Source organism: Thamnophis elegans, chromosome 2 (genome assembly GCF_009769535.1).
Source record: "Thamnophis elegans isolate rThaEle1 chromosome 2, rThaEle1.pri, whole genome shotgun sequence".
In the NCBI taxonomy this organism is placed as follows: Eukaryota; Metazoa; Chordata; class Lepidosauria; order Squamata; family Colubridae; genus Thamnophis; species Thamnophis elegans.
This window is the reverse complement of record NC_045542.1, coordinates 74,939,610-74,955,477: the sequence shown is the minus strand read 5'-3', so window position 1 is coordinate 74,955,477 and position 15,868 is coordinate 74,939,610. Positions and strand designations below refer to the sequence as shown.

At 37.8% G+C, this 15,868-nt stretch overlaps 1 protein-coding gene across 1 annotated transcript; it reads right to left on the bottom strand.

The window, feature by feature from the left end:
- Positions 1–234: 234 nt before the first annotated feature.
- LOC116523948 (ovomucoid-like) lies at positions 235–11,904 on the bottom strand. Its single transcript, XM_032239041.1, has 6 exons — positions 11,676–11,904; positions 9,052–9,074; positions 6,196–6,320; positions 5,621–5,660; positions 4,455–4,541; positions 235–327 (listed from the first exon to the last, which is right to left on the bottom strand). The coding sequence occupies exons 1-6, from the start codon at positions 11,731–11,733 to the stop codon at positions 235–237; spliced, it is 426 nt and encodes a 141-aa protein (XP_032094932.1). The 5' UTR covers positions 11,734–11,904.
- Positions 11,905–15,868: the final 3,964 nt, after the last annotated feature.

Below are 15,868 nucleotides of genomic sequence, written 5' to 3'. Positions count from 1 at the left end.
ACTAAGCCTTGATTTGCGAAATTGTAACTTAGTTTGATGAAGTTAGGCAAGTTTGTAAGCCATTCCTCAGAATCTGACCAGTTGGTATAGGCTGAGGACAGAGAATTTTAGGATGCTAAATCACATTAATCGCATATAAATGATGAATACAGCTACTTAAAATTTCAAAAAGCTTTCTAGACAGGATCAACGCCAGATATGAGTGGCCTTTTAGCAAAATGTCTCCCTCTGCTATTATGCCTTCATGGAAATTTTAGCAGGACTGGGAACTGGGTCTGTTTCTACCATCAGAACTAGACCCTTTGGGCTAGATCTGGGTTCCACAATCTAGGAATTTCCGAAATGCTCTTATCTGAATAGGAGACAATATGTATAATAACTCAATGGTACCCATGCTAAGCAAAAATGAAGTGCTAACTAGCCAGTTCTATATGTTTCCCCAATCCAAAAGTAATCAAGCTGAAGCCTGAGAATCAAATCAGTGAGGATCCTGGACCACTCACTCTTCCACTGCCCTGTGTGGATATCTGCTCTCAAAGGCAATACCTATGCCACTAGTCGATTGAGCTGCAGCCAAGTGTGACTGTCAGGCATAGCAGTTATTTGCACATAGTATGCTATACAAGCAGGAAAGAAGGAAGAGAAGGAAACGGTGTGCTCACTACCACTCCTCATATAAAGAAGAAAAGAGTGGACAGGCAAGATAGCAATGGTAGTATGAATAGGCCAATGAAAAGAAGTAGCCCATGTAATTGCTGATGGCCAGATTTAGCCATTTCTTAATTTCTCCTAATGCTGTATACTGATGCATCAGGCATGGTGGGAAATGAAAATGAGGACTATGCTTGGCACACCAATGCCATTCAGAGACCACATTTTCCTCTCAAAATTGCACCCAGCCAACACCTGGCGAAGCATGCTGCAACTGATCCTGAACTTTACAGATAAAGAACTATGCTCAGAATTGGAAAGGAGAGATAAATACAACAAAACGGGACCATGCCTTTGGAAAGGCTAACTACGTACATGTACAACACTCATTGTCTCATGTTTCTTTCAGTTGAGTTTTCTTTTACACCAAGCTTACCGGATTGTAACACACAGGACGCACAGGTGGGGATAGGTCTTTCCATCAGTGCCACACACTGGCCGATAATCTTTTGTTAATCTTTTATATTTTATTCAATTTTCAATTTTCACATTCCATTTGCAATCATTTATACACAGGGTATTTACTATAAGAAAAGAAGAAAAAAAAAAGGGAAAAAAGGAATAAAACGAACAGATAAAAAGGAAACACAACTCATCATTCCCAACCCCACCTAACCCTTGCATCCTCCATACACCCCATCTACCCCCTCCAACTTTCCTTTCTCCCTCTAACACTCCCCTCCTACTTCCCTTTCCCCTCAAACCTTCCTTCTCCCCTTACTCCCCAGACACCCTCCTTACATACTCCTTACATTCCCCTTACTCCTTCCTTACTCCTCCCTCTTCCTTCCCTCTACCTCCCTCCTTGGTGTATGCCTTTATTCGAGTGTTGTTTGATCTAATAAATGTAAAATGAACCAAGGAAAAAAAAAAAAGATAATAATAATAATAAAAAAAAAAGGAACCACCGTATATAAATACATTCTTGTTCTTATTAAGATTATGTTAACCCCCCCCCCACCCCACCCCCCACAATCCCCATCCCTAATCCTCCCGGCTTCCCAGGGCCCACACCTGGCACTACCTTCTATCTAAAATATATGGATTAAAAAATAAAAGTAATATATAAAAAAGAAAAAAAAAACCACTCTTTGTGTTGATCTCAGCCCCCCATCTTTATCTATGCTTAAATAGTATAAATCATTCTATCTATATTTTATTCTCGTCTCTTACTTCTTTGCTATTTACCCCGATCTTCTGTAGACTCTCCCGTTCCCTTCCTAAACCTCATGATCCCTTCCAATAAGATTTAGGCAGCATAGTTCCTGCCATATATTCAAATATAACTTTACAGACAAGTAATCAAACTTTCCCTTCTAGTAAAATTTAAACAACGTGAATGATCTTTCTTTACCCCTTTTTCAAACCGTAATTCAAAATAATCTAACCAGATTTCCCCTTCTTAGTAAAGTTAAGCAACATAGATCAGATATTACTTTACACAGGAATCAATTTCTATCTTAAGATAATTCCAACCGACTTCCCCTTCTAGTAGAATTTAAATAACTTAGTTCATTCCACATGCATTTTACTCTCATCCCCCACTTGTCTGATATTTACCACTATCAAATTTATGCTAACATTTGTTTAAAATATAGCTCAGAGCGATTTGTAGCATGAATCATTCCACATATTCCAGTAATACTTTCAACAAGAGTCAGTTAACCTTCTATTTTAAGGTAGTCGCTTCTAACAAAGTTTAAACAACATAAATCATTCCGCATTCTTTTTACAGTTATCTTAAGATAATCCCAAGCGGCTTCCTGTTCTAATAAGCTTTAAACAACGTAAATTTTGCCCTCTTCCCTTGCTTGTCTGGTATTTACCACAAATAACATAATTCATTCCACATACATTTTACCCTCATCTCTTGCTTGTCTAATATTTACCACTATCAAATTTATACTAGCGTTTATTTAAAAAATAACTATAACAACCAACTTTCCCTTCAAATAAAAGTTAAATAGCATGGATCATTTTCAAATAATACTTTCAGCAAGAGTCAGTTAACCTTCTATTTTAAAATAGTCCCATCTAACAAAGTTTAAACAACATAAATCATTCCGCATTCTTTTAACCACTATCAAATTTGTGCTAACGTTACTTTAGAATCTAGCTCAAAGTAGTTTCATCCAGCTTTCCCTTCTGATAAAAATTAGTCCACTTTTTCTACCGGAGAGAGGTCTCAAACCCCCATTCAGTCCTCAACTTTAGGAAGTCTTTTGAAGTATCTAAATTCTCGATCTGCGTTCTTCTGCTTCTCCGAGAGAGGAGGGGCTACCCCCTCCATCTTGCAGCCGCATGGCCAGCCGTTTGCTTTCTCCTTCCGCTTGTCTCTCCTCTCTTCCGAGCGCGTCAGGAAGTCCCGCCTTCAGAATCCTACAATAGAAATCTTGAGCCTCCGAAATAGAGTTAAGACGAAATCTTTGATTCTCAAATGTAACCGTAATGCCGGCAGGGGCCTCCCATCTGTATCGAATCTGTTGACTCCTAAGCTCTTTAGTTAAAAAGGCGTAGTCCCTTCTTGCTCTCAATATCTGGAAAGGAATCTCTTTGAAGACAATCAGGTCCTGGTCATCAATTCGGAGCCTATTATTATAAAAATTTTGCACAATCGCGTTTCTAGATTCTTTTGTAGAGAAATATATAATTATGTCCCTCGGGAGCTGTCGCTGTTCCGCTATCAATGAGTTCTGGCGATAGATTTTCCGAATCTGCCAATCAAAGTTAAGTCCCGGGCTTCCCAGCGCGTGGCTGAAGGCTTCAGCAAAGGTCTGTTTTAAATTCTCTTGCTTCTTTTCACGGAATCCTCTGACTCTAATTGCAAATGCCTTCCTATTAAAATTTAGTATCATAAGCTGTTCTTCGTTATTTCTAATTTTTTCTTGTAAAATTTGAATATTGGTAGTCAAATTAAAATTAGCCTTCTCCAGACTTTCCAATTTGTTTTCTATTTCAGCAGAGTAATCTGACAGGGCAGACACAGCTGCAAAAGTATTCGCCTTCATTTGATTAACTTTAGATTGTAAATCATCAAATAATTCCAATACAAATTCCCTGATTTCTTTCTTAAAAGCGTTAAGCATTTTAAGGAGATATTCCTGTGTTAAAAGTTCCTCAACAGAAGACATAGGAGACAAAGGCTGTGTTTCCAATGAAAATTCTTTAAATTCTTTTGTAGCAAGACGCTTCTTTGATTTGGATGGCATAATAAATAAGCAAGTAAGCAGAGCTTCGCTCCCCTCTATTTCCAAAAAAGAAAAATTTATTTTCTTAAGGAGCAGTCTGCAGGAAGATAACACCGGCTAAGTATATCAATCATCCACGGAGAGAAATCGCCATTTTGAGGTCTAATTAGACAAAGAAGTCTCTAAGACGAATGGTGCTGGTATTTACGATAGTACTAAAAACATAAATCTCACAGGGGTGGGACCCGCCCGTATCAATTCTAGCTTGAAAAAAAAACTTTGTCTTGTCCTGGGGGGGGGCTAGCCTGTCTGGGGCTGCCAAAAAAAAGGCAGCTGAGAAGAAATGGCTGGAGATAAGAGCTCCGCTTCGGCCGGAACTAATCTCTTTCCACAGCCAAAAAAAGAAAAAAGGCTGTGGTTTACGATTAGATCCTAACCTACGGGGCTATTCTCCCTGCCCCTTTCTTAGCCAGAAAGGGGTGCTATCTATGATCTTATTTAGATATACAGACCAGATCTCTGAGGAGCTCGGTGGAGCCCTCCTCGGCAACAGGCCACGCCCCCCGGAAGTCCTGGCCGATAATCTTTTGGGCAGTCTGCAGCCGTGCCCTTTTGTGGTTGGGGATATTTACTGCAATCAACCTACAAAGATGTTTCAGACAGTTTTAACAAATGCTCTTTGGTATTGCTTATTTTGAACAATCTGCAGAAGACAGCTGCCCAGGTCTGCCTTCCTGTTCTTTCATACTGGGTCCCTTCTTGTCCCATAATTTTATGTATATGTATACTTGTTTATTTATTAAATATATTTGCTGCCCATCTCATGGTCCAAGCAAATTTGAGGTCTTAACATCCAGATAAAGCAAACATCCAATAGTTATAAATATAAAAATGGATTAAAATTATAAAAATGAAAACAAGCTAAAAAATATGGGTATGGAGGGGAAAGGTTAGGTTAGTGTACCAACCATTGCCAGCCAACAGACCTCATGTCAGCCCTCATAGCCAGCTTTTAAGGCCTTTATGGGCTAAAGGAGAGGATGGATCCTACCTTCTGTGGCAAGATGTTCCAAAGAACAAGAGTAAAATGAATAAATAAATAAATAAATAAATAAATAACCCACTTCTGGATCCCACAGTCAAAAGTTGAACAAGTCAATCCTATTGGGAAAATATAGTTCCACAGGTATCTTGTACCCATGTCATAAAGGGCTTTAAAGGTAATAACCAACTCCTTGAATTGCACTCAGAAGCAAATCAGCAGCCAGTGCAGCTCATGTAACAGTGGTGTAACATACGTCACCCTAGAGGCCTCTAAAACTGTCCTGCATTTTGGGTCAATTGTAGCTTCCAAATAGTCTTCAAGGGTAGCCCCGTGGAGAATGTGTTGCAATAATTCAAGCAGGAGATGATCAGGCATGAGTGACTGAGAGCACCAAAGATCAAAGGCTTGTTGATAATGATGTAGCCTTGGGATGCTATTGTATTCAGTCCTTGGTAATAAACCGGTGGGGGGGGGGGATTTGCTAATGCTTTCTTTAAAGATATGTTTCACACACACAAACACACACACACACACACACACACACGTTTAAATAATAAAAGTAATCTTGGCAGCTGAAGCTCAGTCTAAACATTTTAAAAAAATGTGTAAAAAGACATGTTTCACATCAGAATGAGATATAGAATTCAACTTTAAATTACTTAATAGAAATACCTACACATTTTCCTTCATATGCAATGTCTAGTTTGGATCCCCTCCTAAAAAAAAAGATCTGAACTTAATAAATGAAGGAAGTAGCAAATCTGGCAGTCCAGTTTTAAAGTAAGGCAGACAATGTTTTAAAAATTGGCAATAATCTAGGCATGCTTTTAAATTCAAGAAGTTTCTCTCTCATTAATGGTCACCGATTAATAAAAGAATTCTAATCGTCTGCTTTTAGTTGGTTTAGTTTGTTTAATTTCATTCTATTTCCATTTGTAATTTATTGTTAGTCTCCTAATAATTCAAGTATTCTTCACCAAATGGGAAGAGATATACCCATTGCCTTTATATGGTGGAAGATCAATCTTCACATAACTCAAACATTGTTTAGCTAAATAGGCAAACTCTGTTTTGAGATGTGACCTACAGATGCCCCTTAAAATATAAGTCAACATGAATTTCTACATTAGATTGTAGATTAAATTTGTTAGATGCTTGGCTCTTTTACTTTAACCTGGAGACTAATGCCATTTTTTAACCTTTAACTAGTGTGCTATTCTACTTAAGTACAGGAAAGATGGAAGCACTCACAAGATTTTGGAACATAATTCACATTTGTTAGCATAAGTCTTGCCATCAGTTCCACACACTGGATCATAGATATCAGGACAAGCATACTGGCCTTTTTTATCTTTTACATATTGGCTGCAAACAATCTGCAAAATAAATAAGGAAAAATCAGATTGCAATAGGAGTCCCTTTTTCTTTGTTATTCACAGTTCAGAAAAAAAGAGCTTGTTGAATTAATGTCCCTGCTAATTTTGGAAGAAGACCAAAAAGAGTATGTGCTATTTGCTTTAAGAATCTGGTTTTTTTTTTAAGGGCTACCTGAGTTAAAAGGAATGTGGTTAACTATTAATTATTTAAGTGGAATGTGGCACAATGGACTAGCTTCTTGTGCAAAGAAGTCAATAATACACATTTAGAGGACAAGAAGTAATTTGTTAAAATCACAGCAATGGTTCTTCTTTCTCTAAACATGAAACTAAAAGATCAGCATGCAACTTTAACACTGAAGTTCAGCCATCTTTTTAGTGAGTGTTCCTGCCAAGGTAACAGAGTAGGTGAGTTGTAGGAAACAATGAATGGTTCAGAGGTCATAGTGGCTGGGTTCTCTTTGTGACATCCTGCTTCTTCTGCCCTCCATCAGATATCTTCAACAGAAGTAACACTCCAAATCAGTGATAATTGTGGAGTGATAATTTTTCCATACTTTGGCCGAAACTCACCTTGAGTAATATCTAACTCTGAGTCCCCAAGCTTTATAGAAATTCGAATAAGTTCAGAAAAGGAATATGGAATATAGAAAGGCCAAAGGAACCTTTTAGAATTGAGAAAAGGACAGTGGAATTGGGCTGGGGACAGTATGCTTTCTTATAGCTTTTTTCAAATAATGCTGAAGAAGAAGGTCAAGTGTCAGGGTTCCAAGTAACAGACCCAACTCAATCAAAACTCTGAGGCCTGTGGAAGCACCATCAATTACCATGATCATATTATCCTATGTGGTGGACGTGTATGGGCCACAAAAAGCTATTGGGTCAAAATACAAACATGGTTAGAGAAAATGGTACATCAGCGCATAGAGCTCAGACCAGAGGTGTTTTTAATGGGTATCTTACCAGAGAAATATAGTAAAGAAAATACATATTTTATTGTACATATAATAACAGCAGCTAGAATTGTATTTCCACATAATTGGAAAACAGACAAAATCCCATCAGAAGGAGAGATAAAGAAAATATTGGATTGCGCAGAAATGAACAGGTTGACATTGAGAATAAAGGACAAAGAGGAGTAAGTGTACTTCAGGACATGGGGGCAATTCTATGATTGGTTTGAAAAGAGATAAATAGAAAGAAAGAGGAAAATAGCACAGAATAAACAATGCAGATGACACATTATCAAATCAAGGGGGCAGGGAAAAATAGAAAAGTATTAAAATACAAATATGCAAGTAAAAATGATATAAGTGGATTTATTATAGGGAAGTAAAATATGGAAGAGAAAATTTATTTTTATGTAAATATAAAGTCGGGATCACTGGAATGCCACCCCGAGAATCCATCAGAAAAAGAAAATAAGTAAGGGTAACAATGAAAAGGAGGGAGGATGAGGAGGGAAAGGAAGAAAGGGTCAAAGCAGGGGAAATAAGAGTAGGAGAGAGGGAAAGAAGGAGAAGAACAGAGGAGGAGTGGGGGCAAGAGAGGGGAAGAAAAAAAGAGGAAGGAGAGGAGGAAAGAAGAAGGCAGAGAAGAGAGGTTGAGAAGAAGAAAGAAGTAGGGTTGTTGCAAAACAAGTTGGAAATATGGGGTGGCAAGAAAGTGCCCCCAACTATGTTTTCTATATTTGTAAGAAGACAGTGAAAAATGTTGTAACTTAATTGATAAATGTTAATACTATTTACAAGAATGTATATTTGTGAATGTATATGAAAGAATAAAATAAAACTTTATAAAAAAGCAATTCTGAGGCATGGAGTTTCCTCAAAGTAAGAATTTATTGGAAATGTCATATTGGCACAGCTGGTGAAAACCCGACTTTGAAGGACCCAAGGTTTTCCCCACCCAAATCAAAACCCAAAGTTTTTGCCCCAGGTCACATATCCATCACATGGTCCAATCAGGTCACAGCCCCCATTCCGGCTAGCTTTAGTCCATGCCTTTCAAACACCTGGTGAGGACGTCCTTAGCTCCCAACAGGAAATAGGGTTATTTTAGCTACACATTCCCCCAGCTATCTCTATCTACGGCCTCACGTTCCCACAGCTCCAAACGGCTTTGCTGTGGCAGCCCTGAAGATGCTCCCAAAATTTTCTCTCATTGCAGACTGTAGAAATAGTGTATTTTCTTTTCCAAACCTGTACCTGCGTGGTTCTTCCAAATTGCAGGAAGACAGATTTCTCTTGTATTTGAGGAAAACTTTATAACAGTAGAATGGCCTGTGGGAACCAATTACTTTGAGAGATGGTGAGCAATCATCTGTCTGGAAAGATTTAATTTGGATTCCTGCACTGAGCAGGGAAGCTTGATGTTCTAGCTTCAATGTAGCAACCTTTTAACTCTAAAATTCTGTTAGTCTATTCCTCCTTTCATTCCTTTTGGTCTGCTCTTCTGTACTTTTACTCACATGGTTGCATAAGTTCTACCAGAATTAAAACTGACCACTTTAATTCCAGGATTTCAAACTGCAAATGACAGAAAATAGCTCTGAAACCTAAACGTCTCATCTTCAACAATTGCCCATCAAGAATTAGATTGTTTATATTTATTGTTACATATAACAAAGAATCAGAGTAAAGTACTGATACTTTAATTCCATGACTGTGAGCATAATTCAGCTGCTAAGCAATATTGGAACATATCGGTATATATCAAACTATAAACTGACCTTATGTCCTGAGATCCCAGGAGCTGGAGGGAAAAAAGCAAATAAATAAAGGCTGTCAAGACCAAAGGTTTATCTGCATTACACTTAAAATGCTATCCTTAATTCAAGCCATAAAAAAACCTTGCAAGATATTCAGTCTGGACAACAGGTGACCATGTCTGCCAATGGACAGTTCTGCTGCTACTGCTGTGCCCTACCATTTCTCCAGTTCAGGAAATTCTCAATATCTTTCTTCCACTGAGTGAATCTTACTTTTATACATATACTAATTTATACACCAAATACATACACCCATATATACATAGCGATGTATGTACATACATAGCGATGTATCACTATATACATAGTGATTACATGTCATTGTGATTACGTGTCATCAAATAATTTTTGAGTTCTAGCGACCACATAGATTTTCTCCATTGCAATCTAACCTTGACCTGGTCTTCAGGTCTATACGTATACATCAGTGGTGGGATTCAAATAATTTAACAACCAGTTCTCTGCCCTAATGACCAGCTGGGTAGGTGGGGCTCAGTGGTCATGTGACTGGGTGGGCATGGCCAACTCAATGTCACTTAGGTAAATGGGCGCTTTGCCCTAGCTGTTACAATGTAATAAGGGTTAACTGAAGAGGCAGTTTTTGTAAGCAGGGCAACAAAGATTTGGCTAGAAACAACACCAGAATGTTACCTCCCTGCCTTCCTTACAGGATTAGTCCAGTAAAGTGGAAAAAAACAAAATGAAATTTCTTCCAATAACCGGTTTGCCGAACTGCTTAGAAAGTTAACAACCGGTTCTCCCGAATAGGTGCGAACTTACTGAATCCCATCACTGGTATGCATGAATATTTGTGTGTTTGTTTATGCATGTCTGTACATAAAGAAAGTTAATTTAATATATACAAAGTTGAAACATCAAAATGTACATACAAGCAGGTATAACAAGCAGCTTTAAAGTTTAATTTCATTTTTTATTATTTGCTTCTAAAGTCTTTTAGATATTTTTTTTCCAATAATGCTAACAATAGCATAGTGGTTATTCTTCTTTTCCTAAACTGCATACTTTCCTTTAGGTTTCTTTTTAAAGTTCCCCATTTCATCATTTCTTCAGCCTCTTGTGAAAAATGTATGTCAAGTGATTGAAAAATGATGTAAGAACAATTCTAGACCTACAGTATTTTGAAAAAGCTTAGGAAGAAATAAGCAGAAAGAAAGATAGCATTATGATGAAAAAATATGAAGGATTTTGAACTGGTTTTCTTTATAAAACAAGTGCTCTATTATAATTGTGCTATTACCATCACTGGCAAATGGTAGCTGTAGAAAGCATGAAAGATCATGTCAATGACTCAGTTGAGGGGATATTTTTGCCTCTACAAAGTAGTCAATGAGTTGTTGAAGTTAGGCTGTAACAAAATACTTAAATAGGAGCAATTAAGGCACCAAAAGAGAAAAGGGCCAGCAGAAAAATGTGCTCATAGGCCACATTTACAATAGGAGTGGGATAAATATAATGTAATATCCTTTCTCATCCAAAAAAAGTTGCTGCCCCATTGTGGTAGGACAGTTCTAAACGCAAGTCCCAGAATCACTTAAAGTATCTAAGCATCTACCTTTCAGGCCACTGTAAAGAAGTGAATATCTCCCCAATCTAAATAATTATGCACATGTGCAGAGAAAGTCTACCAGACTCTAAATCTAGGGAAATGGGACATCCCTGCCCTCTTCAATTTTGTCCTTGTTAAAAAACTCCATATATTTTTAAACAAACTTGGTCTAGGGCTAGGAGTGGGGTAGGATTGTGGGATTTGTCCTGCTTTTCTCTCCCTGTATTTAAAAGAGTTCTGGAAATTTAAATAATATTTAAATAAACTGCAACAAGTCATCAATTTTAATGGAATTTAGCTGAAGTATTTATCTATCTTGAATTATGCTTTCTATGATACAGTTGTGGTGCCAGATAACAATCATCAGTGGTTTTTCTTTTTTTAAAAAATTGTCTTCTTCGGGAATTTTTAAGAAAATTGTAGTATGAAATGATATGAATAATATGAAAACTAGTCCAGGCATCTCATTCTATATCTTTTAATACATTTATCAGACAAACAGTATCAAGACCAGCTGCTTGAATCTTGTGTCTCAAAGCAACAAAAATGTAATTCCGCATATTTCATGTATCGGAATGCCCATATTTTAATATACTTTTTATCTATTTATTTTGATATTTCTATCACCCCCTTCCGTAATAATAGCAATAGCAATAGCAGTAGACTTATATACCGCTTCATAGGGCTTTCAGCCCTCTCTAAGCGGTTTACAGAGAGTCAGCATATTGCCCCCAACAATCTGGGTCCTCATTTTACCCACCTCGGAAGGATGGAAGGCTGAGTCAACCCTGAGCCGGTGAGATTTGAACCGCTGAACTGCTGATCTAGCAGTAGCCTGCAGTGCTGCATTTAACCACTGCACCACCTTGGCTCTTAATAGACCTAAGGCCTATTAAAAATAAATCTATGAATTATAACATTTGCTATTAATAGTGAAATCATATAATAATCTTCCTTTATAGCAGAATATTCATTATATTTTTAGAGATATTAGCTTGGAATTAATCAGAAATCTTACCTAAAAATAAGCAGCAGTTTACCAGGCAAAGGATCACACATGCCGTTGTGAACTTCATGGCTAATGAACTCGGTATTGTCCTCTCTGGATTTTGAGTACACTATCCAGTCCAAGTACAAACGTTCACAGTCATATTTATACTAGAATGCCCAAAAGCAATGGCAATCTTAAGCACAATGACCCTTAACAGGCTCTCTTAAATTATTTTGATGATGTAATCTAAAGTCGTTATTTTGCTTGCTTCTTTTCATGCACAATAACTGAAAATATGAGTCAGGAGGAAATCCGGTTGGCTTAGGTCCAATAAAAGTTGTTTTGTTCAGCTGAGGCTCTTTTGCTGGCTAAATGGTAAAGGAGGAAGTTTTCCTCATTACTCCCTCCCCTATACCATCCATTATAAAATACATCTTTCAATGTTGGGATCTTTCCAAAACAGTAAAGAAGTTGACGTTGAGCTTTGCAAGCATGGCAAGAATTGAAAGTAATAGGTTTATTTCTTTCAAAAAGGAGGCTGTTCTGAATTGAATTCATGATGGAAGCATTTCTGCTGGCAGAATATAATGTCTGGGTATATTGTACATAAAACTGCTATAAATTTCTATTTGGTGTTGTATGAAATTTGGGCCTAGAAGAAGTGAGTCCCAATGGGAGTGGGCGGCATACAAATGTTATTAAACTCGAAACTCGAAGAAGTGAATATCACAGACTTTCAGAAAAGTAAAGAAATGGATCGCAGAACAACTAAGCCAAAATTCTCACTTGAAGCACTAGTGACCAGTTTCTAACTATTATATTCTGAACACATCATGTACAACTCAGTTCCCTTGAGAAATCCATAATGCTTGGAAAAGTTAAAAGAAACAAAGGAAGAAGATGGCCAGCAGCAAAGTGAATGTATCCAAGTACACTGGCAATGAATGTACTATTGAGAGCTCTAAAAGGGCAAGTGGAAGACAGATAAGAGTCAATATTGACTTGATGGCGCTTATCCATCCATTCATCCAACCAACCAACCAACCATCCATCTGTAGTAAGAGCATCCTAGTAGATCTTTGAATTTCAAAAACTGTCAAAATACAGAATAATAGAAAAAGAAAAGTTAGAAAAAAGAAAAGCAAGAAAAAGAAGAATTAAAAGTGTAACAACAAAAAAAGAAACAAAAATAAAGGCAAAACATGTAAAACTTACATAGCAACCAACAGAATAACATTGTACAATATTTCTACAACCAAAACAGATTTAGTCATCGAATCCCAAAATCATAGTTTCATTTTTATCCTTTTAAAACAAGAAGTCAAAAAGTGGTTTGCAAATGGAAACAAAACTAAAACATTTTTTTTTCTCATCAAAGTGGTCAATTTTGACATCTCAGCCAGCTTCATTAATTTCACACCATCCATTCTTTCATGGTAGCAGTTTGTATATCTTCCGCCTCTGTGCATATAGAAGTCTGGCTGATGTTATCATGTATAAAAACTATATTCCAGGTTTTCTTTCAATCTGCGTATCCATCGTACCTAAAAGAAAAACCTCTGGTTTAATTTGCACATTGATTTTTAATATTTTCAAAATACATTATTTGCTCCCATATTTCTTAACACTCTTCTAAGCCCACCAAAGGTACCTTCTCATTGGTTACATTTCTAACATCCTATTAGATGTTATGCAAATGCAAGGAAATGTCACAATAGCTTATATCTTATCAGAATCAGATATTGCTAAATCCCATTCTTTAGAGGTTGGGAGGGCTTCTCTTTGCCACATTGCCCTTTCTCCCATTACCAGGAAACTTCCAGCAGAACCTGAAATACGAACATCTGGTGTACTGTACAAGGAAGGGTTTCTCCCTTGCTTAGTTTAAGAAGGTTTACAAGGATCACTTGGAATGGGACATAAATGAAATATGGGTTAATAACTATTAGTTAAATTTGTGAATTATAGCGGGAAGAACTTTTTGCACAGAAGATTAAACTAAACTATATGTAGCAGACGTCTGAGTTATTTCCCTATGTTGTGCATTTGTTCCCAGAAGGAAAAGCTGCCAAACTGCACATTTGAGGGGAAAAAATGGCCAAGAAGAAGCACTTTCTTTCCCCTTTCTAGTATATATATCCTTACATTTGTTATTCACACTAGCTTTCCTTCCTACAAAGTGTTATATATGCAAATGTTCCCTCACACATACTCAACATATGTAAAACTGGCGACGAGGATGGGATCGCGATTCCGCAGAGCCTGGAATAAGAATAAAACTAAACAATAAGCCAGTCGCAACGCAACCAGGCAAACGCGAACAGAAAATACTTTGAAGACCTGTCAGAGCTGCAGCAGCAGTTGCCACTGCCTCAGGTTTCGCCTCCGATCAAGCCAACCTGAGTAGATCCACAGGCACGGACTCCTTCAGTCAAAGGGACGGGCAACCTATGCTTAACCTTGGCTGGAGCCGTCACCTCTGCTCAGGGACAAGCTACGAATCGCGTTGGCTCAACCGTGGCTGAAGCTGCCTGTCTGCCTGCCTCTCTGCCGAGAAGATCTACCAGACACAACTTTAGGGTCTATCCGGTCTACTGTTTGCTACTGTTACAAACGGTCTTGTTGCAATAAACAGATACTGTTGCCTAAGAAGCCTCTGACTTTTCATACAGCTTTCCAAAGAAGCAGCTTCCGACAAGCCTGCTCTTCCTCCAAAGCCAGCAGCCTACTACCAGCCTGTCAGAAGCCTGCTACATGCCTTACAAAGCTGCCTACCTCCCGCATACAACTGGGGGGAAGGAGTGTTATATATGCAAATGTTCCCTCACACATACTCAACATATGTAAAACAAAGGAAGATACACAGGTGAATAAATCTGAGTAGAATATGGCAAAATAGAGAAAAAAAGATTAAACAGCACTTAATCATGGGATAGTTCCCCATGGAGGTCACCATTATGACCATAACATTTGGTCCAGTTGTATATTTTTGAAGGAGTTTAGTTAAAGAAATATCTCTGAAATCATGACAGATTGTATAGTAGTGTATACGTAATACTATTGCACAACCTGCCATCATTTCCTTACCTAAACAATAGAAAAAAATGATTCTGGGTGGGGGGGGGGAAGCAGTGGCAGTGGGAGCAATTTCAAACTTTCTGTTAGCTTCCCCATTGATGTTCCTTGTGGGAAGCTGGCAGGGAGCATCAGAATTCCTCCCTCCCTCCCTCCCTCCCTCTCCTTCCCTTCCCTTCCCTCCTCCTGGACACCTATGGGGCTATGTACTGTAAATAAAAGTTGCCTGCAGAGAGTGTTTGCGTTGCAAAAGAGGTGCAGTGGCTTGGTAGCTTAAAAGACACCAGAGAAAGGTCTATGCTTCAGTGGTTCGAGTCCTAACACTGTATGACAGAGTGAGCTCTCATCACTTACCTCAGCTCATGCCAACCTAGAAGTAGGAAAACAGGTACGGTAAATGCAAGTAGATAAATAGGTACCCGTTTGGTGGGAAGGTAACATCATTTTGTGTTTCACCATAGGTTCTACGCTAAGCGTGATTCCATACCGGCCACAACTAGAATCATGATAGCGCTAGCTCAATGGCATACAAAAACAGAGATGAGCAATGCCCTCTAAAGTTGGCTATAAAAATAGTGGCGTACAACCCACAGGGACACCTTTACCTTTTTTTAACTTCTTTGCAAAGAGCAGCAGGCTATTTGGAGGTATTTTCTGCTGAAGTTCCCCTTTCGCAGAATACTACTCTACCTTAAATAAGACCTTTATGATTATTTTATAATCATGTGTCAAATTTTTCAACTTTCAATTTCCAAACATTAGGGGTGCTCAAAAGTTGTGACATGTCTTGGGGATTGTAAAGATATTTTGATTATTTTAATATAATTTAGATGTGCTGAATATGTAACTATATAAATATCATAACTTTTTAACATGTTGCGTATCATGTTACTGTGTGTTTGCTGTGCAGGGAACTAAGGAAGTTAACTCAATAGAAACATGCAACATCCATTAAGGTGACAATTAAAAAAAAAACATTTTAAGGCCACAACAGGCAGACATAGTTGATAAGTGGCTCAGGCCAACACCTTTCTAATTCTTGGAAATAAGAAGAGATACAATATAATCATTCTTGCAAGTTTCCATTATTCTAGCTAATCTCAATAAAGCTAGTTGATTTTAATAAACCTGTGTTGATTTTTTTG

Bases quoted from the DNA above. Each gene is read 5' to 3' on its own strand.
- LOC116523948 (XM_032239041.1), bottom strand. From the start codon at position 11,733: ATGAAGTTCACAACGGCATGTGTGATCCTTTGCCTGGTAAACTGCTGC. The intron at 9,075-11,675 runs GTAAGATTTCTG...TTTTCCCTCCAG, and splicing joins AAACTGCTGCTTATTTTTAG to CTCCTGGGATCTCAGGACAT. The intron at 6,321-9,051 runs GTCAGTTTATAG...TTTATTTTGCAG, and splicing joins CTGGGATCTCAGGACATAAG to ATTGTTTGCAGCCAATATGT.